We start from the raw sequence: 27,332 nt of genomic DNA on the forward strand, positions 1-27,332 counted from the left end.
ATATTTTATTTTTGGTATTTGATTGGTCGTTCGGTCGTTTTTTTTAAAGTGCAATTGCAATGCGTTTCTTAAAGTATGCGATTAGTGTAAGTGCCATAGTGTTGTGCTATTTACAAATAGCGAGTTCTGACAGAGAAGCCTTTGAAATACGTATGTACATTTTTGCATTTTATCTTATGTAAATATGCATGATATTTATTTTAGAATTATGTTATTTAAGGCTTTATACCAACCTATTTCCGATTAAGTAACATACAAAATAATTTAAAGCCCGACTTCACCTCGCGAATACGATTGTGGGTCAAATAGCAACTCTTACAGAGACAAATCACTTATTTGGTAAATAAGAATGTTTTGCAACAATTATATCGAAATTTTGTATAACTATCAAGGAACAGAATGACAACAAATTAATTCTACATTTTTTTAAAGCAAAATAAATAAGAAACGTATAAAGGATAATTTTATATTTAAATAACATTATAACCCGTTTAAAATCAGAGAATCGTTAAAATTTCTAAGAATTTCACATTTATTTCCCTACGTTAGAACACGGATCAGTAACTATTTATACATAAAAATGTATTTTGATTTGTCGGTTTATATTCATCAGATTTAGTCTAAAATTTGCAGTCATTGTTGGCAGTTGGAAGTTGAAAGTTTTTGTTTTTCTTGTCGAATTGTTTACCAAAAAAACTGACAATCAGATACAGACGCTTTTTCTTTTCAAAAATTGTAATGATATTACAAAAAGCTCTTTTTATTTTTCGTAGCTAATGAATAAGAAAGACAAAATTAATTATTTCCGATATTTTCCATCCTGAGAAATGAAACGTGAGGAAGGGGAAAAATTTACAACTTCTAGTCTAGTCCTAATCTAAAAAAATATACATATGCAAATTAAGATTTAAATTTTAAAACCGATCTACCAATGACTATAACATACGTTGTTTGCTAATATTAGCAAACATTTGCTGAAATGACGACATATTTAATAATTTTATATTTAACTACCTAATAACGTTAATGGTAACTTCAATCACGCCTTTGTTGACATTTCAACCATTAACATCAAATGAGATTCATTAAATTTATTCATCACATTTGTTTTTGATTTATCGCAACTAAACAATTCTGACAGAAGTTAAATTTATTAGGAGTTAAAGTCGTTGATGATCGTTGGATTAAGCTCCAAGCTCTCCCCTACTTCTCGACAAAGTAGTGGAAGCCTTACCTCAGCATTGACCCTGTTACAGGCTATTATATCACCATTGAAATGCATTTTAATAACGTATATTCTCAATTCTTCGTATCTTTCTTTTTTACTAAAAATATGGTCTTCGTTTAGCCTTTTAAGTTACAAAATATACTGATAACTGTCATGTGGGAAACGGGTTGTGTATGCAACCATCGCTATGTCATAATACATACGCAGTGACTTTAATCTCGTTGTAATTTAAAAAACATATTCAACAGAACAATAAGTATTATGTAAATACCTCTGTGGTACAGTGGTTAGCTTACGACTGTAGATTTCGAGGTATCTGGTTTAAATACTATGAGTCTGATAAATTTTATTCGGTACTTCTATTTAAAAAATCTCATTAGTCTTACAAAGGACTCATTTCGAATTAAGTCGAATTACCGTTCCATCAGACTACAAGACTAAAGAAATATACCGTATTTAATAATTTAAGTAAAATAGACTATTTAATTTGGCTATAAGAAATATTAAGCATCCTATATACATCGATATACATCGTCAACGATGTTGGAAATAAAATGTTACGTCCCTTGTGCCTGTAATCACACTCGCTCACTCATCCCTCAAACCGAAACACTACGCTAAGTTTTCCGATGTGATATATGACAAGTAGTGCTAGCTACTCAGACAAGTTTGCACAAAGTTAGTTACCAAGTTTCCCATTTGCATTGCGAATAAAACAAATAGTTATGAGAACAGTTTATTTAATTATATTAATACCAGCACTTAAAGACCCTGGAACCGACTAGTTTATCTGTCGAATCGATGACACACGGCGTCTATTATATAATAAATCGATTATAAACCACAATAGATACTTATGATCCGTAAATTACAATATTGTAACTTTCCATAACGTCACTGTACAACTTATAACAAGTTTACAAATTTCGGTCAAGTTCGGTCGTGTAGCTCGAGACCCGAATTAACTTTTATTAGAGTATAATTTTATTAATACATAGTTACATGACGATTTTGAATCTGACTGGTTTCTTAATAGCTACTTATAAATTTACTTATATTTTTTACCACTGAAAAATACTACTGAGAGAACTATACGTCCTGTAATTAACTAATTATAATAACAGCATATAGCTTTAAAATCGGTTTTATACGAAAATATATTAACAGCTTGACCTAGGAACATTTGCTTCTTAATTATCCGTATGAAGAAATACGGAATATTCCGAACAGACTTTGTTAATATGACAGCAAATTAACAAACTTTTACAATATGATGCAATAATACACACATAATAAATAGAGTTTTATATAAAAGCTCATTTGTATATGTATGTTATTAACGTCGATCGTTACAAAACACCACATTCACAAGGGAAGTGAAGGTCAAGCTGGTGGTGAAATATTTCATAAGTGATAGATGTTGAATGAGTACGATGTAATACTTGTGAGTACAATTCTTTAACTACAAAGGAATACTTATTTAGACCGTATAGAATGTGTGTTTTGTTCTGTAAATAATACGATTTTCTTGCCTTAGCAACTTTCCTTTATAGTTGACATCATAATTTCAACGCTAGATATTATGTGAGAAGGAAACGTACATACACACATATTATGTATGTACATATGTTTATTACATAAACATATCCGTACCCTTCTACAAAGACACATAATCGACTCTATTACAATAACTTGTAAATTAAAATATTAACAAAAACTACTAAATTTAAGTTGAATAATGATTTTATTAGATAAGTTCAACATATTTAGTTTACAGGCAAAAATTTATCGATAGGAAGTCAGCTTACTTTTAAAATTATTAGAATGATACACCTGATATTCCTAATTATTTTGCTACATTGATCCAACGGCTAGGTCGTTAAGCTGCAGATCCCGAGATCCACAATGTCCCGAGGATCTAATGAAAAGTCAGATCAATATTACGAGCTCGGGTTTGGGAAGTACAGTACAGTATTACATCTGTACCTTTTAATACACGTAAAGCTCTCGTCTTGCCCTAATGAACTTTTAGTGTGTATACTGTCTGTTTTTACACACAGACACATGCACACACATGCATTGTATAGTTGGCTTATTTTTGCCGCCATTAATGATACTCAGTAACTATGTAACAAAAACTACGAATATTTTTTGTTACATGCGGTTATTGTAACATTTCCAACACAAATTTCACGGTATAGTTTATTTATTTTGAAAATATATTGAAATAATACTGACTTAGCTTTTTTTATTACAGAAAACATTTTCTCCAAGTGCAAGAGAAGCTCGACCGATTTCGATGCTTGTGTGAAACGTGCTTTCAACAAACTTCGACCATATTTTAAAAGAGGTGAGAGAAGCGAGTCGTACTGGTTATTGCTTAATTATTATTTGCTCATTAACCGACTTCAAATAAAGAAAGTTTAAGTTAAGCTCTGCTACCCCGAATATGGAACCATTTTTTAATATTATTTAACGAGGTATGAATCTTATAGTCTTTTAGTATATAATATATATAATAAGAATTTTCTCGCTACTTGATGAAATTGTACGTTTTAAATATCCTAATAATTATTTTTTTAAATCAAGTATATTTCATAGGTTTAAATCCTTTATACCAAAGGGGAGGCAGGAAGGTGTAGCTGCCACCTACATCCCGACCAATAAAAATGTTTAAAAAAATACATCGAATGCAAAGCAACCAAAGTACAGTCCTGTACCGTGCGTAACGTGTTTGGTACAGCGATCGTTTAGCAAAGACTAAACACTTGGTTAAGAAGCACTATGTCGGAAAATTGCCTTACTATTCTAACAGACATTTTGATAATAAACTTGTCGAGAATTTCAAAAGCCGCCTAAGATTTTATTTTAGTTAACTTAATCATCAATCATTAAAAAACAAAAAACGACTTGATTATTATAATCTTGTAAGTGTGAGAATAATACATTAATGATAGCCGGACCATTAGGCATAAATTCGTTTTATTTTATATTTATTTATTGGATATCATTTTTCGTGACTGTCCAATAAATAAAAGTTAGTTAAGCATTGCAATCGTCGCAGAGATAAGTCTTCATGTACTCTTGTCCGACCGTGTCTATAGTTCATGCTTTTCCAATCCTCCATATATTGACCAATTTGTAAAATTTAAACATGATGATACTCAAGTTTTGAGGATACTCAAAATACTATTTAACTTTAGGTACGCTATAAATATTAATAATAATTAGTTTTATTTCAGACAATTAAATGAACCCACAAATCAAAATAGATACTTACATTTTATTATTACATACAAATGCAAAAAAAAAAAATATAACCAATAAATAAAGAAATTAAATTCTTCTGAAGGAAGTGACAATAAACTTAAATTATTATTAATTTTAATTATAGGTGTACCAGATATGGGCATTGCGCCTTTTGATCCACATTTTGCGAAAGAAGTAAAGCAAATTCGATCGATATTCGGAATGGGCTACACGCTGACTCTTCGTGATGTTTTCGAAAGGGGCTGGTCGCAGTCTACCGTGACTAAGTATAAGTATGAGATTTTAATCTTAATAATTATTGTTATTATTGATTGTAAATTGTATTTAATTATTATTAAAACAATGAATAACGGAATGTTTTTTTCAGGACTGATTGGGCAAATAATCGTATCATATACTCGCAATACTTCCCAGAAAAGTGGCTAGAAGGGAATTATGATTTTAAGGTACCTTTAATATTAATTCTTGTTTTACATAAGAGCCCAAAGATTCTTCATTAGCACATTAACACTTATATTTTATTCAAAGGTATAAACCCCTTTATCTTTGGTTTTTTAGTAGTCTTTAAGATAATGAGCACACATATTTATTATAGTATGTAGGTTATTCGCAGCTTCTCTTTAATTGGTTGATAAAACTCGTTTCTGTATTTACCTAACAAGATTACGTACTAATCGTAAGTCTCAAAAATCCCCGTAATACATATTTTATTAAGATCTCATAATGTTTAAGGTTCAATGTTTATTTATTTATTATATTTATAATAAATATTATTTATAATAAATAAATATATAAATAAATGTTAAGCTATTTGAATTAACTTAATTTACATATCTCAATTAGTGTAAAAGAGTAACTACACCCTGTACAAGAGAGCTTGATGTTTTTGACAGATGTAATTTTTTTTGATCGACATAACTTTGCAATGACCAACATATTATTTTCTTAATTTAATGATTTTAAAAATTGTAACAATAATAAAAAAATACATATAATGCAAAAGTTCCTAAAGATTCAAGCGTTATCCGAAAATTTTAAGATTTTTTCTATTATATATTATTGCTTCAAAGTAAAATTTAAATAGTAACACTGAAAATAATAGACGCTTGTATAATGATACATCGGTCGGACGGTAGGGACGCGAATAATAGGCAGTAACTGCTACAAAATCGCTTACAAAAATCCTTATTAAAGATCATTATTAAGTTGTTGTTACGAACCTTTTGGTTCTTCTGGTCTCTTTAGCTGGTATAACTCTTTTTAGAAAAATAAGTTAAAAAAAAAATTTAATTCTAATTTGAATTACGCACTCCATCGTTCCATCGACTTACGTATGTTATATTTTCTGTTTCTCAACACTAGCCCGTCCGTCAAAAAGATCAAGCTAACTTGAACAGGGTATAATGAGATATTTAAGAATAATTCTAGGTACAATCTACATTCCAAATTCAACCACATTTAGACTATTAAACATGTTTGTAAAAGCCTACTTGAATATTAAATCATTTGAATTAAATATATTTTACTTATCCAGGGCGACATGTTAGGCCTGGAAGTAGAACGCTCCGGTCGCTGGAACCTAACGCTACGCGACTACTCGCAGACCACGCGCATCAAACGCAATGGCAGTGGCGTGGACGTCAACGTAGAAATCGACCACATCGGCGACATGGACATACATGTCGGAAACTTGCTCAGAGGCAAAAGTGTTATGGGTAGGAATATTGTTTATTTTTATTAAGCCTTTATCCAAAATCGGTTATAATCTTATTATTTTACTAGCACCAGACAAACACATAACTCAAGAAGGATTCCGGATATTGATACAAAACAAATAATAGAGAGTTTAACCTAAAAATCAAACTTACCTATTATTTTTTTAAAAAAGGTCTACCTGGTGCATCATGTGTGCCATAATGACAAAACATCACCCAGTCCGTAACCTAGTAACAAGTTTAAAGCAAGCGAGGGCTCGCCATTAACGGAGAGGAAGTATGAAAAGCTGATTTAAGGCAGAAAGATCGTTGCTATATGTGTAAACAATCAATTAATAAATTATTTTTTATTAATTTTAATTTGAATAGGAAATCTTAATTTTATAGATTTTAATCTGCATAATTAATACATATTTAATATTTTAATCTCATCAGACACTATCTTATCGTCCACATATCTAAAGCATTTCTGTAGGAACTGATGATAGATTATATACAATAACCAATTATTATTAAACAATTGCAAAGCTAGGCTCGACATATACATACACCACTGATACTACAATTGGTATCAGTGCACACAGCCTTATAGTTTTGTTTAAAAATGTTGCCTTTAAATTGATAATAATATTAGGTCCCTACGTACGGGAGGAATATAAAGGCATTTTTTTTTGTAACATATATTTAATTAATCAAAGTATGCACCGTTCTTATCTGCACATTTGCCATCTCATAAGTAGGTCATTGATGATTACTAAAATAACCATGGTAGCGAGAATCAATAAACTCTTTGAAGGCGCTTTGGACTGCCGCATTGGAGATAAAAAAAAATCTTGTAAGAAGTTGTCCAAAATCCGGAAAAAATAGTGATCTGTAGCAATAGCAAGGTCCGGGTAGTACGGTGGATGTCGCAGATATTCCAACTGTAGCTCATCTAACTTAGTGGTTGTTTGTTGTGCAGTGTGTGGTCTTGCATTGTCGTGAAGCAGCAGTGCCCTAGAGCGATTGACCAATTTCGGTTGTTTAGCAGCTTGATCTTCCTTCATGGTATGCAGTTGCTGCAAATAGATATGTGCCGTAATCGTTTGGTCAGATTTTAGAAAGCTATAGTGAACGACACCGGCGCTAGTGCACCAAAAACTTACAAGTATTTTTTTCTGAGTCAAGTTTCGTTTAGGGCAGGATTGGGCTGGGTCTCCAGGGTTCAGCCATTGCGACGAGCGCTTCCGGTTATCGTACAGTATTCACTTTTCATCACAAGTAATGATTCATTACTTGTGATTCATTCAAAATCCCTTAATTATTGTGTCGGTTGAGCAAAGTAACAGCAGCCGACGCGTGTTTGCAGATTCACTCAATTCATGAGGTACCCATCGTTCAAGTCTTTTTTACTTTCTCGATTTGCTTCAAATGGATTAATACAGTTTTATCACTTACCTCGAAGCCTGCAGCTGTCTCTGAAGTGCTTTGTGATGGATCCGCTTCCACAACAGCCTTTAATTCTTCATTTTCCACTTTGGTCTCCGGCCGTCCACGGGGTTGGACGTTAAGGTCGAAATTTCCAGAAGGAAAACGTTGAAACCAAAAACGTACCTTGCGTTCTTTTGCGACACCAGCGCCGTACAATTAATTAATCCTTCGAGCTGTTTCTGCAGCACTGGTGCCACGGTAGAACTTGTACTCGTAAATATAATAACGATATTTCATGTTTTCCATTGTGCAGTAATAAGCGACTCCAAAGAAAAAAATGAGGAAAAAAAAATGAATGACTATTTTCAAAACTCAAATAATTTATAAATTTGAATTTGGAATTCTTAACCAAAGAGGAGATAATTATTTCAGATCAGTGGTCAGTACGACAAAACGCTAATTTCATATGTAAGGACCTAATATATTAATGTCAGTGTTTTTGTTTATTAGTAGAACGACTACAACTCGCCTTTAGTTTATTATATTATTTTTTTAACTTCTAGTTTTTTTTTTACACATACTATTGGTTTAGTGGTGTAGCACACAATTTTTATAAATAACTTTTTCGTATATTATAATAACATCTTATCAAATCGTCGAAATACCTAAAGCCTGGTAATATTGCATAAAATGTAATTGTACGATCTGTACTAAGCAGCAGCAACCTGGGCTATATCAATAAAAGTATTCTTAAAAATATCAATCATAGTGAAAAAAGCTGAACTTATAAGAAGTTAACCTAATAATAATTGTTCACAGAACTGGTTTTAGACAGTCTGATAAATGCAACATGGAAGCCTGGCTTCGCGGTGATCCGTCCATTAATAAACGACCTCGTAAGCACCGCCTTTACTGACATCTGGAGCAAATCCTTCAAAGACTTTCCAGTACAAGAGTTCATCAAGGACTAACATAAAAAAAATAACAATTTTATTTAGATGTATAAGCTATTAATAATTTAGCTAATAATTATTAAAATGTTAAGCGTTTCAAACTAGTCTTTAGATGTTTATTGTATGTTCAAATGAGTGTGTTATGTAAATACGGGAAATAAAAGGCATTTTATATTACATATCTCAATATTATATTTATTAAAAAATATAACCTAACTATATATATGACTTTATATTTAAATTCAATCAACAAATAACTCGCACGTCCATCGAACTGGAATAATCAACCTCAGTCTTCCAACACAAATGAATACCAACCGAACAGGCCTCTCACCAACAACAAATGGCGCCAACAAGCGTACTCCGAACCTTCACGCACACCATAAATACAGCATTATATAACATTGCACCTTCAATTTTTTTATATTTAAAACCAAAAATATATTTACACAAAAATATGCCGTCGAAAATGTCCGTATTCACAATATTCTCGTCTCTACTAAGTCGAAACTAAATTTGTGTCACACCGTTTATTTAATATTGTTGCGTTATTGATTAAAACGAAAGCGAAACAAATACATCAGTCGTCGCTAAAAGTTACACTACGAAATGAGTGATATTAATTAGTTAAGGTAAGAGCAACATTCATTTGTTATTCAATTGTCACTACGCTGGTTTTATTGAAATAGTCAATTTATGAACTTTAATAGTTCTTCGTTACTACATATATATATAACTACTATGTATATCATGCAAAATTGTTTTAAGTATAAAATTATTGATCAAATATTCGGCCGACCAGCACATATCAATAATAAACCAACGCAAATATAACATATATTGTCTGATACGAAACATGTACTACCTTAGGACCCTGTGGACCGTCGAACCGACGCAATGTCTGTATGGACTAAAATCGTTGTAACAGTTTTATACAATGGTTGCTCTGGCAGGTCATTTCAAGCGGACACAGCGTCCTGCTTAAAATGAACTGCAATAAGTTTCTATGATATAAGCGTAAGTATGAGGTTATCTTATCTTACATTTAATAAATAGACCGACATTGTAACCGCGCTCTTAGCCAATTCTCTACTGTATTGCGGATACGGGAATTGAATCACACACAAATGTTTCAATTCTCGTCACCCGTCGAGCTCTTATGCACTTGTAACGATAGACGCCTTTATTATCAAACAATAATCGAAGGTGAGGTTAACAAATAGAATCGATTAACCTTGATTATAGTAAGACGGTATGAAATTATATGGTGAATGTCAAAGTGTTGGTCCAAGAGTCGGTTAATCTGAATAAGTTATTTTTACAAAGTATTAACTAGGCATTGTCGTTCTTGGTCGTAACATTACGTATCTTTTTTGTACAAATAACTTTGTCAGATTGACCCTTAACTCTGCACTGATATGATGATTCATTCACGAAACTTTCCTAACAACTAACGTCATAATCGCTGTTTTACATAATGGTTAGGAATTAAGAAATAGAAGATATGAAATTTCCAATTTTCGATAGGTGTATACAATTTTATTACCATGCATAATTTGCCGAATGTTCGTTTGTAATTAGTCTCAATTTTGGTAATAAGTTTAAGTTAATTATTACGTTCACTTTGCAATCTAGAATTTACTATTGAATTTATTTACAAATAACATTATCAGCTGTACGCTACAAGTGCAAAAAAACGATTACGCAGTACCTACAATTATTTTGATTGATGAAATAACCAATTATACGGTGTGGTTATGCAATTTACATCTTCGACATTTGTGTGGTGCAAAAATAAAAAATAAATACAAGGGCAAACAATTTTACAATCTTAAGGCAAAGAATTATAAATAACAATGGATTGATAATGTGGTGATTTTTTTTATTTTAAATAAGAATTATTCAATGATAAACCATGAAAGAAGTGTAGAAACCTTAAACTAAATTACGAGAAAAATTTTGATTAATTTGTACTTCCTTTTCTCGTTGGTTTTGGCCCCAGAATTTGTGTCATAAACAATTTCATAAAAAAAACTTCAAAACAGAAAATTCAAAAACTCTACTGGCGTTGTTCGCTCTCAAGATGTTATATTTTCGTTGACTAAGAGGTAACTTTAAGTGATAGATTTTGTAACATTTTTCAACATTTATAAACTTAAAGAATAGGTAGCACCGTCGACAGAAACGCTACTTTTAAGGTATATTATCTCAAAGGTTATGTTTCTATCGACTCGCTAAAATAACTAAACATTCAAAAACCTATCAAAACAAGAAAATAAAACTTAAATCATTAACAATAATTGAAAAAGCGCCTAAAATTCATTTTTATATTTCATTTATTTAATTAAGATTTCAATTACCGTATCTTCTATTGTATATCTCTATCAGAGATAATTTTAAAATTAATTTTAAATCAAAGGAACGAATCAGTACCGACTCGGCTAATTCTAAGAAATCAATAGAATACATGTACGGTTTCACACATACAAAGATCGTAACATTAGAATAATTTTTCTCACGATATATTTAATGCAGTCTTCTCTATTACGGAACCCATACGGAACATATAAATAAGGGATTTTGTTAATTAAATTAATATTTGTCGCTATTACAACCGAACAGGTTCCATCTCACATCGCACCGCGCCTGAACCACTCAAAACGCCTACGTGCTTTTAAATTATATTATCTAACGTTAATTTTATTTTGATATGCACTTATGTATAGATTTTTACAATGGAATTTGTGCTGTACACTATTTCTCAGAGGGAATGGTGACGAGCGATGCGTGATTCGTACTTCCACATTAAGGTCACTAGTTAGCTTTGCACTTTGGGCACACACACTTGAAACAGGATACATGTTAGCCTCTCACCGACCGTCCCACTCGGGTCTATTTACAATGAAAACTAAAAGAAATTAAGCTTAAATAAGGTGAGGAAACATTATAGTTATCAACTAAATATTTGGCAAACGACGGTTTTAAGGAAACGGACACATTTAGCGGCGATGGGACACAGCTTCGATAAATTCAATTTGTTGCAGCTATAATATATCAAATTTTATTCGATTTGAGTGTATCCCACCAAAAATAAAATCGCAACAGATTTATCTTCGCAAACCGTATCCTCTCGCTAGTGATAAACAGTAATTAGAACTAGCTTTACAAGTAAATCGAAGGCCGCTAAGATATCACCATTCATTATATCGTAATATGTACAGAGCGGGCGGCGCCACCCCACCTCCCAAACTCCCATCCTCCCTTTGATTACCGGCCTGTCATGTAATGTAAGAGGTATGTTTGACAAAATAAATTTAATTCATTCGATGCTATGTTACTCTACTGTGATTTTACATACGTACGTAAAATATTACATGTGAATATATTAACATGATAAAATGCTCGTTTCTAAATGTAGTGTCATTGCAAATTCTGGCGTAGAATACCATAGCATCCTAGACGTTTTTTATGTTCATTTTATAGTCACTAAATCACACAATTTTTATATCAATTCGATTTAAAAAAAACATGTAAAAATACTTATTTCATGTCACCGTAATTACTTCGAATTTCCATGACATTTCTATTGCAGATTCGATGTTATATATTGCATGTACACCACCATTTATTCATGGCCGATAAAAAAAACATTCTTTTAAAATGTACAATTTAAGCGTACTTTTCTCGCGACTCGTTTGTGCATAGTTTATCGGTTCAATAATGTAACTTCAGCTCGGCTGTATGTTATAGTAAACTGTACATCGTGGCACCATTTCGTCACGTCACACACACGCGTCACTGCTGCCCGCGCACGGAGCTCACACGAACGTCACTAGAACTCGAAGTCGAAAAGTTCCGACAAGCCCTCGTCGTGGTCGAGGCAGAAACCGTAGTCGTTCGCCGACATGGGCGGCTCCAGCGCCAGGAACGGTTCCAGCTCCAACGGCTCTGGAATGCAGTTGTTCATTATTAGTTGTATGCAGTTGCATATAATTGACAGAATTTACTTTCTTTTTTTCTGAAACTATTATAAGGTCGGATACTGCAATAACAGTTCAGATGATTTTGTAAAATATATAAATCACTGGTCATTTAAAAAATCTACCAAATATTATAGTTCGGACACCGGACTGATATTAAACACTTTAGTTTTGACTAGAATTTAAGACTTGCTGTATTATTTAAAGTCCGGCTTCTGAGTGAACACATATCATACGTCTGTCTGTATGTCATGAGAGTGATAGTCTACATAAATAGAGTTAATATAACGCTGTAAGAGCTCAGATTTTAACAACATTTTCTTATTGATTTAAAATTGAAAAAGTTCAGAATTTAAAAAAATATGTTTTTTGGCTAACTGATAGTGTTCACAATAATATTCATTTTTTAGGCAAATTACCGATATTAATATTTTTATCGAATATCTTCGCCACTTCAAATAAAATTTTATCAGTAAATAGTATGACGGTACCGATATCATCTATAAAGTAAGTATATAGTACTACAGTTCTCTAGACAATTCTCTAAGCCTAGACCCAGTCTGAGGTACGTCACAAATGACACCATGCCAAGTGATACCTTTACATATATTTCCGAAGCATTTTGTATATTTAACCAGATAATGTTATAATTCAGACTAATAATAAATTTGTGCATATAATGAATGAACATCTGCGAATATTTATATACAACAATAAATAACACATGACTTTGCATAAATTAAATAAATTTAAATTAAGCCTTAATACTACCCATTCACTAGACGATTGAGACATATTTTTACACACACATAAAATAATACCTTTGCTAAACATCATCTACATACTTTAACTCAAACCTTTATACATTAATGGTTTAATATAATATATTAATAATAATTAACTTATTTAGCATCAGCTTCGTTTCCTTAAACCCACAGCCGTCTGGGATCGACGATGAGATCGCATCAATTCAGTGTCAAAGTTGTTTGTCTTTAATCCTCTTGTGCTCAAAATACGCTATATACTTGTTAAATCATTTTTATTAAACAATTAAATCAGAGCACCCACAATTTGTTGATACTTTTATGGTATTCTTGTTATGAAATATGTGACAAATCTGATGTTTTATTACAAATTATTCTATATTTGTACTTTATTTGTAATTATAAACCGTTTTATCAATTGATTTATAAATAACTAGTAAAATTGTGAATATAATAAATTCTATGTTTATATATCAACAACACGATTAAAACTGTAAAACAAATCTGAAAGAACTGTACATAGGATAATAGGACTGTGTTGCGCAGAAATGTTCCAACCCACAGCAACACTACTATAAGTTATAACTTTTTGAAATATAGAACTAATATTATGATATTTTTATTTTAAAAAAAATTTTTAAAAGGAAAATTAACTTTAGTATTTTGTGGGATGGACTGTTTTTGCAGAACACATTTCAAATGAAACATCATAAAAGAAAGGTTACCGCACACAATACAAAGCGTTAATACACAAAGCGTGAAGCGCCACGGTTAGAAAACAAGGGCGGTGTTACGATGCGTGTATTAGTAGATGGTGGTTAGTGGCGGAGCCCTGAGCTGAATCCCATGGTGCTACACGACGGCACTGGAGCCCCGCGGGAAGCAACTCGGGGCCGCCGCCCTCCGACGATCCCGGCCCCCGACCCTTTGCGCTTAACGATCTTCTACACTTTTTTCCGACAATAAAAGTAACCCCACTAAATATCATTGCAATGTTATGTAATGTAAATATATTGCACTAAGATATATCATTTAATTTCTTTATAAAATTAGGAAATAATTTAGAAAGAAATCCTCATTTTATTGAAATCAAAAAGAAACGTTATCTAGTATATTTGTTTCATTTAAATTAATAATTATTATTATAATTGACAACTGAGACAGAACAAAATTACTGTGTTCTCTTTACGTAATGAAATTATATTTACTTGATAATTTTTTTTTATCAATAATTGCTCTCTGGGTACAGTAGTATTTTTGGCTCTGTGTGAAGTGTTCTTAAAATATGGACAGTGCTTTGAAACATTTCTATAAAATATAAGAAAATGTATGAGTTGTGCTATATATTCAAAAATATTATGTTTATTTACAGAAAATGGCGAAGGACTAGACGAAAATTTCCAGTTACTTTTAATTACCGTTAAATACATATTAATAAAATATATTCCGTGATCATTGATAATTTTATGTATTTCTAAGTAGATAACGGCACAAAGATTCACAAACAGTTATGATAATGAGTTAAACCCTCTTACAACATGAAACTTAATAAATAAGTTAGTAAAAGCATAATGAAGATGAATGACAATTAGAATCGAAAAGCATGCAACATAAAATATTAATGTTAATATGAGTCGTCCCAAAATCCATGACCGATGGCGCGTTATCTCCGCAGATGTACCGCGCCGTGTAGCTAGAACTCTGACTGTGATGTGACGCACACACATATCACAGTGCCGAGTGCTAGCCACAAGACGCGACCTCCCTCCTCCCGGCACAGCCTGTCGCCTCATGTACCCACCCTGCTGCGTTATTTTGGTGCTACTCTCGTTCTCTGCTTTATTTTATGCATAAAGCGATTTTACATTCTTATTCATATTTATAAATATTAAGTCAAAATATATTCGTGACATTTTTGTATTAATTTCACATAATATGTACACTTTTGATCTATGCCAGAATGCCTTTCCTATCCAACTTTCAAACATTAGCAGAATGCATATCAATTTATACAGAAATAAAATGGTGAATAAGTAACATTTGCCATAAGCCGTCTACTCCTCATACAGATAACAAGTACCGAAAAGTACAAAATAGATGTAATAGTACAGCAGAAAAAGAACGAAAAGATGCGAGTACCTGACTCCTGGTCCTCGGTCTGCAGCTGGAACCGGCCGCCGCCCATGATGGGCGCGAAGTCGTCGCTGTCCGCGATGAGCGCGTTGCGCAGGCGCCCGCGCGCGCCGCCTGCGGGTGCGGTACCACTTACGTCATTATGTCATATTATAGTTTGAAGAAATTCATTTGTTCCTGAACGAAACGTTTGAGCTCAGGCGTCAATTCAGTGAGAGGATCCAACTACGCAGGATTTATTAAGGTGTACCCATGTAAGCGTAGAGTATTGCGTGAAAACGCAGTATACTAGATCAGAGTAGTATAAGAATAATGGAATAGCGCAGAACGGGGACATGGCCATAGAGATGAGCTTGAGCGCATGATGCGCAGGACAAATGGTTCTATTTCTGCACTCTGGATTGTCTTGAAGATTTTTTTGAGAAAATACAGAAATATCTTTCCTCTACTATAAACCAAGTCGGATTCGAACCGGGGCTTGCGCTTCGGAATTAACCATATCGGGTCAACAAGATACAGATGATAATATACAATGGATGAACTGCCTCTACTGCATGCATAGAACAAATCATAAAACAGTGGACTCGGTAAATCGGATTACCTTTAAATTTTGTGTTCATAACAGATATCGCAATACTCACTGCTGTCGGGTGTGGAGAGCAGCGGCGAGGCGGCGGGCGCGGGGGAGGGCGCGGGCGGCGGGGCGGCGCGCGGCGCGGCGAGCGGCAGCGTGGGGTCCGTGACGCACGGCGAGCGCACCACGAGGCTGCGCGACCACGACGACGACGAGGACGCCGGCTCGCGCTTTATGGGTGTTCTACAATTGCACATGTAAAACAAATATTAAGCCATTTTCATTTATCGTACTCCTTCCACCGGGGTTAATTTTTTTCTTTGTGACCACTTTATGAGAGGGTGATTTCAGCGACATTTACTTTTCAATTTTCTATTATTATCATATAAATTGAATACTGAGTTAATAATGTTGCAAAATTTAATTTGTCATTTGCTTTCCATTAAATTAATTTATGACCCATGGGTCTGATGACAAGTTATCACCTTTGTCCATAGTATATTATAATATAATAACACTGGCACTGTAATAAATAAAAATAATTTCTAACACGATTAATCTGCAGATGTTGTCCCTTGTGCCTGTTATGACCACTACCTTACTCATCACTCAAACTAGAATACAGCAATAAGAAGTATTCTATTTGTCTGTAGAAATGCTAGAAAGCTGGTAAAATGTTGATAGACTGTCACACCAGAGCTTGCACAAAGCCCTACCACTGATTATATTAGAGTGCATTTGTTTAAATTTTAAATTATATCATTTTTGCTTTAACAATTAATGCAAAAATGACTCTAGTGTCAAAATAATATGATATTATCTTTTGAACTTTACTAACTTATTATTTATTAATGTACAAACTCACGTAAAGGCAGCCGTAATAGAACTGGAGGGCATGGACTGCAATTGTGCTATGAGCGGAGCCAACAGAGCCTTGTTGTCTTCGAGTAAGGGATCCGATGGTAAAAGCCCTGATGCTACAAAAATAAATAATTAATCATTAAAATCTTAAACATGGTCAGATATAAAATACTACTTACTACTACTACTATAAAGATGTATATATTAAGCCTATTTATTTTCTTATTTACTTCTAGTGAGGCCCTTTGTTATAGGAGTGACCCACAATTACAAGACAATTATAGTAATTAGAGATAAAGAAAATAATGATAATTTGAATATTCGAGATAAACTTTCTAGAAGTAATAAAATACGAAAACTTTCATTAACTTTATACTCAAAACATTATATACTAAACATGGTCAATAATTATTTTAAATTCAAGTATAGTAAACAATAGTAGTATTATTTTCAGAGAATTTTTATTATTATGAATATAAGGATATTGGTCAAAATAATTACTAACAAAAATTATGTATTTGATCTATTATCACTTACAGGGTGGAGGTGTTGGTGGTCTTTCTTTAGGACAGAGGTAGACTTCTATTTCTCCAGACATAGATTTCAAATGAATCATATAGCCTTTCTCATCTGGATGTGGTACCTATAAATATAAATGCGTAAAAATCAATACAATTGAAATACAACATTGTGTACAATTTATTGGTTTTACGCCAGTCGTATTTAGGATTAACATTTTCATTAGAAACATATGTGTATTAATATAATTATTATTTCCCAAATTAAATTTATACTTTTTCTTTCGCTTACTAATATATTATATATTTACTATTATTGCATACACTGATAAAATTTTAACCTATTACACATTCTGTGGGAAGCACATCTTGAAGCACAATTCTTAATGCCAAAATCACTCTCATATAACCTAACCTAACCTCCTAAAGACGTGCGACGTCCATCTCTAGGGATGCGTAAAAAGATTGTTGTAGGGAATAAAATTCAAATGAGCTGATAAAACCATAACGAAAATAGTCTAGTTTATGTCTGTCACTCGATCATTTGAGTTAACTTGCTGTGATATCAATCGGATATTATCAAAAACAAAAATAATATATATTTTTTACCAAAGTAAATCTGTATATTTTATAAGTAGATTTTAATAGACCAAGAAAACGTGATAAGATAAGCTAAAAGTCTTCGCCACAACTCACACTGAGCCTCGTATCCGGGGGCGCCTTGATGGGTATGACGGTTTGGTTCCGGAAGTCCTTGATGGAGCGCAGGTCCGCGTAGGTGATGTAGGCGCGCGCGCCGTGCTCCGCCGACAGCCGCGACAGCGCCTGCTCGGCCGCGCTCACGGCGCGCGACACCCGCGCCTCGCGCCCGCCCAGCGCGCGCACCTCGCGCCGCAGCCGCCGCACGCGCGCCTCCTCGCCCGAGCCGCCCGCGCCGCCCACGCCTGCGCACGTCTTATTACATTTTCCGATTCTTTTAAGGGCAATAATCTTTGCTACTGCAACTAAAAGATTTCATGGGTAGACGTTTCTTTGTTATCTGAATGAAGATTTAAATTGTTGATCAAGATATTATGACATTTCGCTCTCGAGAAAACATAATTTTAGAATTATTGTAGGTCGAAACTTATCTGTACTAATTCAGAGCGAGGGCTGCCGCTAAACGATTGATTCAAATAAACTTTTAATATAGTTTAGTCTGGTAACGAGCATACAAATACGGCATGATTCTTATTATCTTAAGCAGTAGTCGGATTAAGTGTGAGTTATTGGTCGCACTTTACTCGGTAAAAGTAAAGTCGAATAAAATAATTTCGATTTATTTATATTATTGTCTGAGTATGAAAGCCTAATCGTGCTAATTCGCGGTGGTGTTGCGATTACACGATAGCATCGAACTGCGTAGCGTAGCGTATTCACACTATGTGTGAATATTCGATTTATTGCAAATATACCTAGAGGTAATAGGGATGTCTAAGCTTTAATTTATTAATTCCTAGCCATTGACTATGAAATTCGAAATAGTTTTAGATGAAAAAGATGAAACATGTTAGACGAAAACCCCTTTATAAACTCGTTTAATGGAATATGCCCATTTCCCATAGCCTAATAACTGATACATGTGTAGAAAGCAACAGTTGTAATAATGTCCCACTGGGCTAAGGCCTCTTCACCCACGCTTACTCCTCACTTTCCATTGGAGGTTTGGAATAACAAGATGATAAGTGATAAAAGCTAAATATTACAAAGATACTATTTAATTGTTTAAAATATATTAAAACAGTCCGGTCTAAATGTGGTAACCATTGCCACACAAGATATGCAAACCATTTTGGGAAACTAATATATCTATTACAAATATATTTTTAATTTATATTTGACTTAATTCGGTTGTCTAGATTATTTCCGGTGACACAGTGAAATTTTAATTATAAGACGGTGTGAATTATTATAAAAAAATGATTTTTTTATTTCCTATGAGTAGCTTCTTCAAAAACGTATTTACATAAAAATAGACTCAGAGGTAAACTTATATCTTGTAATTGCCTTAATTAAGTAGGAAATTGAAAACATCAGTTATTCGATTTTAAAAAATATAATCGCCGGAATACGTAAAGAATTACAAAGTTACAAGAAAAACGATCGTTGTCAAACAACAACAAAGCGCCTAAAACTTATTTATTACTTAAATTATCTCGCAGTAAATCCCAACTTTGATGAATTTTTGAACTGACCTTATAATAAAAAAGTAATCACGAGAAAGTTAAATAAGTCAAAGTCGACAAATATTACGTGCGAAAGCGAGATAACTCGCTTGAGATTAAATATCGATAAGGTAAAATTGTGTTGCGATAGAACTGATGAGAGAATAATACGAATATTTTTAAAAAAGTACAAAGCGGTACATTTCGTAGCAGAAGCAAATAAAAGCTTAAATTATATGCTTAAAGCTTATATTATGGCTCATACTCTGTCTGAATAAAACGATCAAAAAATGTATGCTCTATATATGATACATATTATAAGATAAATATAATATATTCAGATACCGTTACCAAGTTAAAAAAAACGTAATCTAAGCCGTGCTAAACCATTTTAAACGCCCGATGCGGAATAGTCTTAAGCATAGATTTTAGTAAAGCTAAATGAAATTGCATCAACTGTGAATCTTTGCCAAATATTTGTTATAAAAAGACTACTCACCACACTTCCATTGTATATTATTTTTCGATCTTTTCTCTAATATTCCTATACCCTCTAATACGTTTGTGATGTCGTATATTCGTCGTTTCTGAACCGAGAGGTGCTCGGCCGCTATGTTAAGATCGAGAACACCGTTGGGTGATGACTTGAGGAGTGCTACGAATTTTTTTGTTAATAGACCTAATGATGTGTCAAACCTGAAACAAAATAAAATCGAAATAAGGACGCGAATTATTAAAACTAAATCAGGATACTATTTTTAAATCGTATTCAAGGAACCAAAACTAACTTGGTATGAAATCCTTGGTAAAAAATATTTTTTAAAAGCTGTTCCAAGTCCGACAATCGTAACATTGAACCCACGGCGGTTACCTACATTTACCGGTACTCATTCTTAATACAGACAAGTATAAGAACTAAGCGACATTCAACGGTTACAGATTTAAAAAAAAATTACCTGTATCGAAAGTTTTGTACCTGGAACGTTCGGTGTATTTTTTCATAGAACTGGACGGGCGACTATAGGGAGTAAGGACTTTGACGCGTTTCTGCTTCGGCGTCTTGAAGTCAGCTTTCATGGGCACCACGTGACCCTGGCTGCCCGAACTGCTCTCGCTCAGGTTCAGTCTTCGTTTCACCGCCTATTTTTATACTTTGTGATAAATATTATGAGCGTTGTCTTATTCTGTTAACGTTCGAAGTTAATATGACATCAATAACGCCTTAATGACTGTCGATATATTCTCAATTTTAAAACTCAATTAGTGTAATTACAAAAGACGATTACGAACTTTTTAACATTGTTCTTAAATACTTTAATGACATTAGCAATGGTAATTGTTCGCTTTTAAAGGGTAACTTAATAATTTTAAAAAGTATTTAGTACATTTTAAAATTATTACGACATTGTTTCCGCTTATAAATCAACATCATTGTATTATAAATAAACATAATTCAAAGTTAAATCATACTGGAGGATACTAGACTATTTATAACGAATCTCATAGATAATGGCCACTTGTACGAACAGCCGTGTAAAAAATATTTCTAATGTTAAGATTAAAAACGTGCACAAGTTCACTCGTCTGTTCCGATGATGGTGCTTCAGATACGCCACAATGTTTATACGGTGTTTATTTTACGGCATGTGGTACGACATTTAACCATCGAGTTTGAGAACGAAAAGAGAGAGTTTAACCAAGAGTTTATTTATTAAATAAAATCTATTGGCAAGTTATAAAAAATCCAGTGATCTATGAGACGCGTCTCAACGCTTAAAACGTAATGTCATTAAACTTAGTCGAGAGCGTTGCAATAGGAATTGTTCTATCTATTAAAGCCACAAAGAAACGTGATAAATCTCACGACTCACTCTTAAAACCAAGTACGTCATCTTTGATTCGACTATACTCGTTGTCTGAATGAAACTATCTTCGCACTTGTTAGTGAAAATCACACTTCACTACGGTTAAAAACGTAAAATCATTATTATACACAAACAACACTAAAATTAAAAATATTTCAAGTATAAATTGAAAATATTTTCACTAAAACGATGGCTTAAACACATAATGCAAAATAATCTCATAATGCAGACAGATACACGAACGAAGCATTTTCAATAAGCTGATGCAACTAATTCAAAGTGAAGCAGTGTGGGGCCAAAGCCCCCTTTAAGGAAGTGTGTGGGGAGGGTACCCGTACCTACACAATACACGACATAAATTAGAAACGACACAAAAGGCACCGGGCTCTCGGAAGGGACTCTAGCAAAAGAATGCCAATTTCTTATCTCAAAATTGTTGTTATTATTAACGACGAGCAGGCATAGCTATTGTTAATTTACCCAAGTTGCGGGTCTCGCGCTTTTTTAATTGTTCGGCGTCAACTAAATCAGAGCAGATGTGCCTCTAAGCTTGACATCTTAGATACAGTATCATTCGACACCCTTGCATTCAAAATTTCGCCCGAATCATTCACATAACTTTAACCCCTCCATTATTCTAATAGATAATTCATGAATATAAAACCCTAAAATATCGACTAAACTGGCTTAACAGAGAACTTAAAAAAAAAGGTTTCTTTCAAAGATAGCAAAAAATAAACAATCGCAATGTTAATTTAATCAAGGTTTGTATGAATATCGAGGAGCATATAAATAAAGCGAATCCATCAAAACAGTTGAAGGGCGTATTGTCGATAGACCACGATAAGGACAATGACGGTTACGTTGCGCAATATAGGAGCGCAGGAAGTACCTGGCCACGTGACCCCATGGTGTAGCGACCACATGGCGTATGTGCGCTGTACGCGGACTGCGGGTGATCGGCCACTCGCGACAAAGTTACTGGTACCATATGTGCGGCTAACATTTGTTAGCAGCTATTTTAGGCTTAGTTACATAAAAAGACAAGTTTAAGGTTAGGTCCCCAGCTGATTTTCTAAGGAATGTATTTTTTTTTCCTAACTACGTACAAAGACAATCGGGCACATTGCCACGTATTGTCTGACGAAAGGGAACCTCTGCAGCAACAACTAAGCCGGTAATTATTCGACACATTGCCAAAAGTATCACACGAAATGGGAAGCTAATTACGACCGGACACTAATGAATAATTCAAGCGTGAAGGAGTCGACACCGCCCAGTAGAATAGACTTAATAAAAATTAGGATTACTACAGGAAACATTAATTGTGGCTTTGTAAGACGTGGCACGATACAGAAAATCTTGAGCAAACTAACCATGTCATTATTTTTTCAAATAATTTAATACTATAGTTTTCATAAGCGTTTCAGAAGCATCATTAATTACAAATCAGATAAACTTTAGGCACCTACTAAATTTCGTCACTCCAGCCAAGGTCTCGTCACTCGGAAGGTTTTATAACCAAAAGTCGTATAAAGTGGCTTTATTGCTTCATCAATGTTGCACCTATGTACAAAACTCATCTATTTCAAGATAACCTGCACATTTATATAAAACAGGTCCACAAACATACTTAACTTCATATAGTATGAACTGAAATGGCAGCTGAGATATTTCCAAGTAATTATATAATTGAAATAAAAAAAGTAATTATTTCTATTTAATAATTTAAGTTGATTTAATTGTCCTTAATAATATTATGGTTATAGTTATATTCAGAAAGTCAAAGATAAGATATACTAGATAGGCCAAAAACAATTAACATATCACTAAAGAAAACATGTCCTATTTACTGATGATGATACCACATATCAAATTTTATTAACAACTTGAAGTTTAACTAATATAAATTCAAGATTCCCAAAAAAGATTACAGGAACTCTTTGAATAATCTATAAGAAATTAGCGATGAAATCCAAGATGTCATTAATGGTATTATTTATTATACTACTGTTTCCAATTAACTGATTTAATTGTTATACTTTGAAACACTATATAAATATTACATTTTTAAAACCCACAAACTGACAAAAGCATTATGTAAAAAATTGTATTCAACTATTTGAAAAAGAAATTTTTCTTACTTTGATATTAATCAGCATATAATATATTTTTAAAATTTTTATATTTCAGCCCTAAGGAATAAATACTAAATGCTACGTTTGATACCACTCTTTCATTTCAACATCAATAAAATAAAATGAAGATGACATGAACAAACTTAGACTTACAAAGTTCAATGGCCCTATATAAAAAAGGTCTTTGACCCCACTTGGGTCTATCCCCCAAAAACATAAAATATTTTAATATATTATTATTATATTTTAATGTGCACATCTTATTACAATTAGAATAATATGTACAATTTTATAATTACCTTATAATCATTTACTTTATAATTATATTATAATAAATCATTGATATTTGGAGTGAAGAAACTTAATACTAAATATACTAGCTTAAAGACAATTAAAAATGTATGAATATCATATTTTCAAAGATTTCAATTCAGTGATGCCATGTGCTATCCGTTACACATCATTGAACAAGTATATGTATCATTAAAACATGATCTTTCTTCACTGTTGTATAAAACATGAAATGACTATTTTCTACTGAAAGAGAATGAATAACCTCAATAATAATGTATGATATTTTGTAGCAAAATCTGTGATTGTTCCTTTAAATTAAATGAATGTTCAATTTGAAATGCTTTGAAATTGTTTTAGAGACTACGACTGCAACTTATTATGTTACCATTTAAGTAATTTAAAATGAAAGATTATCCTGCCTAGAAAATCCATTTATTTTTTTGAGAAATGGTAATAAAGTTTTTGTTGTAATTAACAAGATAAATATACACATGATATAATATATAAACATGGATACAAGATGTTCTATTATGATTCTCAAGAATTTATTATAGAACAGTAGTAGAACTCGTTGAATAGTTATTCCAAAGATTGAAAATCAACTGTGATTTTATACAAGTTGATCAGCTGATATGTTTAACATATGGCTTTAGAATAAAGCTTATCACTACACAGTTGATTTTCCTGCCCTTGAAACATACAGATATCCTAATACATATAAGAGGCAATTCTAAGCCTCTAAGTATCTACATAACTTACTTCTGAAGTCTTCGGCGGTGCGGTGGGCGCCTCCCGCCGAATCTGGTGTTGAGGCGTGGCACCGTAGCCATGGTCGAGCAGGTGGTAGCTGATGGGCTGGCTGGGGCTGTCATCTAAGAGTGTTGTGTGCGACGGAGATGCTCCGACGCGTACTACCACCTCAGCTTCGCCCTCCGCCGGCCCTCGCTTCACCCCCCTCGGCATCGCTATTAGTTAAAATTCTTCTCATATAAATCAATAGGCATATTATTAATTTTTTAATGCGTGAGTTCGTAATCATTACAATTTAATTAGTGAAGAGGTTAGGGGCGCCGCGCGCGCGGAAATCACAAGTAAGAAGCCTCCGAAGCGGAGTGGGTCGATAGGAATTGTAATACGTTTTATGTAATTCTAAAGGCCTCCCGATATTGCATACATGTCCAAATTGCTTACGTCACTTTTTAAACGACATTTTATCAAAAATATCGTAGGCCTAGCGGTAATTCCTGGTCATAACCGCTTTTCAAACTATGTTGTTAACATACATATGATTTCACTATAATTACCAATATGAAAAAAATATACTTACGAAAGGTGTAAGCGAACGATATCCAAATACAGAACCATAAAACGACATTTAATGTTTTCGACGCAAACGCTACATTATCGAGTACTCAAAATAAAATGTCCGCCGCTTTGTTGGTCTCGAGTGAACTCGTGGACATCGAGACGCTCGATAACTTTCAATTAAACGACACAATCTACTAAACACATATTAAATTATACACTGGATACTTCACTCATAGTATAAAATAATAAAATAATCCTAGTCCACATTTTATATCTAGATAAAAATGCAGAGCAATGTAACGACGACAGGAAGCTTTTCAGAACATCTGGCTTGCAAGCAACGTAGCAGTGGCGCGAACTACGCGCGCAGGCGCGAAGCGGCCGTACAAACCAAGCAACCCCTAGCGACGCCGTTCTCCAAATTCCTCCCCTCGTTTGAGAAGCCATAAAAAATATAACGAATTTTTGAATTTTCGTTCGACGACCGGTTTTATGCAGAGAAACGCGGCGCACTGCGTTAAGTCCAAGCGAAGCCAATAATAAAATATCAATGTTATGATGTGATGACTTGAAATGTTTAGTTGAATAAGAAATCTTATAAAATTTATATTTATTATAATTTAATAGATAAACTATTTTGATAATTTGTGCATTAATTAAGGGAAAGTAAACTAATTGTTAGTGTTATATAAATATACAAAACATTTAAAGTAATTCAGTAAGGAAGATTTATATAAGATAGATAACATAATTGAACTTGAAATTTCATTCATATAAATTTGTTATATACTTACTGATCATTTCTCAAAATAAAACTAATATTGGAAGGTACAGTTTAAATGTTGTTGATGTCATATATATTTCAATAAAATATTAGGAACATTAACAATATAACTTATATTTTAATACGCACAATAATCGCTTACTTTTAATACAAAACTAAACTTTGTAACACTATATAAGTTAATTTTAGATATAGACAGTATTTCTGTTTATCTGAAAAACATCATGAAAGGACGAAGAAAGCAAATTATGTTATCATTTATATACGTACGTTTATAAATGATTATTTCTTATTTAAATTATATTTAAATAACTCAAGAAGTGAATATATTTTTCATTGTTATCGAAATTCCCGAGATTATCCATTTTCACTCAAAAAATCCTAAATAATTATTTTTATTTATTAAATATCAATAATCCCAATTACATATAATTACCTAAGTATTCGTAGGGGGCTTAATTAGAAACTTAAGCATTCAGGATTAAGGGAAAAAATATAAGAGAAAACTAATATCTATTCAGTTATATGTAATGTGATAAAAATCACAATGCTTTTAAATGTTTTTATAATTCATACTGCGGAAGTCAAGTTTGTGAAACCGCGACCTCAGCGGAAGTGACTGTACTTTGTAGGAAATATTCGTTTTTATCATAGACAATTTATGGGCATATTGTCTATGTTATATCCATAAATACATGAAATGTAATATGTACCTGGTGCTTTTAAGTAAATATCAAGTCATTAGTTTAATTAAATACGTAATTAAGAAGGGAATTTTAAAAATAAAAAAGTTTAAAAAATGTGAACATCTATAAATTTGTTTTTAAGAATAATTTAATATTTAAACAAATTAAAGTTTCAAACAAATAATTCTATTGCCACTATATTTTTTATTACTTAAAAATGTAAATATATATGTATATATTAAAACTTTACTTAGTTTCTATATGTATTTGAATGAACATTTCTTGGATGCATACTTGCAATATTTGAGTATTAAGTTAATTATTGAAAAAAAAAACTTTTTTGTTATTAACTTTTTCAAACGTAAAAATAAAAATATTTTAGCTTCCTTTCTTTAATTTACAAAATAGGAGAATATAATTCAGTTCATTAGGTATTTTAGTAATGTAAATATTACGTCACTTGATATTTTTACTGTTAGGTTGCCCTTATTGTTGTTACTTATAACTTTAAAGTATTTTTTTAATTTTTACAAATATGTAATGATAAACATCAACAACAAGTCTTTCAATATTCCAAAGCTGTGTATATTTTGTTCGTTTTTTATCGTTCGTATACAATTTACTAGGTGGTAGGGGTTGGTGCGAAA

At 32.8% G+C, this 27,332-nt stretch overlaps 2 protein-coding genes across 2 annotated transcripts; one reads left to right on the forward strand and one right to left on the reverse strand.

The window, feature by feature from the left end:
- LOC113392436 (uncharacterized) lies at nt 1-8,797 on the forward strand. The gene is made up of 6 exons (XM_026628868.2): nt 1-150; nt 3,486-3,578; nt 4,623-4,770; nt 4,866-4,944; nt 6,033-6,213; nt 8,443-8,797. The coding sequence occupies exons 1-6, from the start codon at nt 60-62 to the stop codon at nt 8,592-8,594; spliced, it is 744 nt and encodes a 247-aa protein (XP_026484653.1). The 5' UTR covers nt 1-59; the 3' UTR covers nt 8,595-8,797.
- Nucleotides 8,744-25,691, reverse strand: LOC113392429 (transcription factor E2F2). The gene is made up of 10 exons (XM_064220767.1): nt 25,235-25,691; nt 24,667-24,872; nt 20,587-20,750; nt 20,110-20,306; nt 18,103-18,350; nt 17,426-17,531; nt 16,893-17,004; nt 16,095-16,270; nt 15,460-15,567; nt 8,744-12,524 (listed from the first exon to the last, which is right to left on the reverse strand). The coding sequence occupies exons 2-10, from the start codon at nt 24,868-24,870 to the stop codon at nt 12,409-12,411; spliced, it is 1,431 nt and encodes a 476-aa protein (XP_064076837.1). The 5' UTR covers nt 24,871-24,872; nt 25,235-25,691; the 3' UTR covers nt 8,744-12,408.
- Nucleotides 25,692-27,332: the final 1,641 nt, after the last annotated feature.

The sequence above is a fragment of the Vanessa tameamea genome, chromosome 5 (assembly GCF_037043105.1).
Source record: "Vanessa tameamea isolate UH-Manoa-2023 chromosome 5, ilVanTame1 primary haplotype, whole genome shotgun sequence".
NCBI lineage: Eukaryota > Metazoa > Arthropoda > Insecta > Lepidoptera > Nymphalidae > Vanessa > Vanessa tameamea.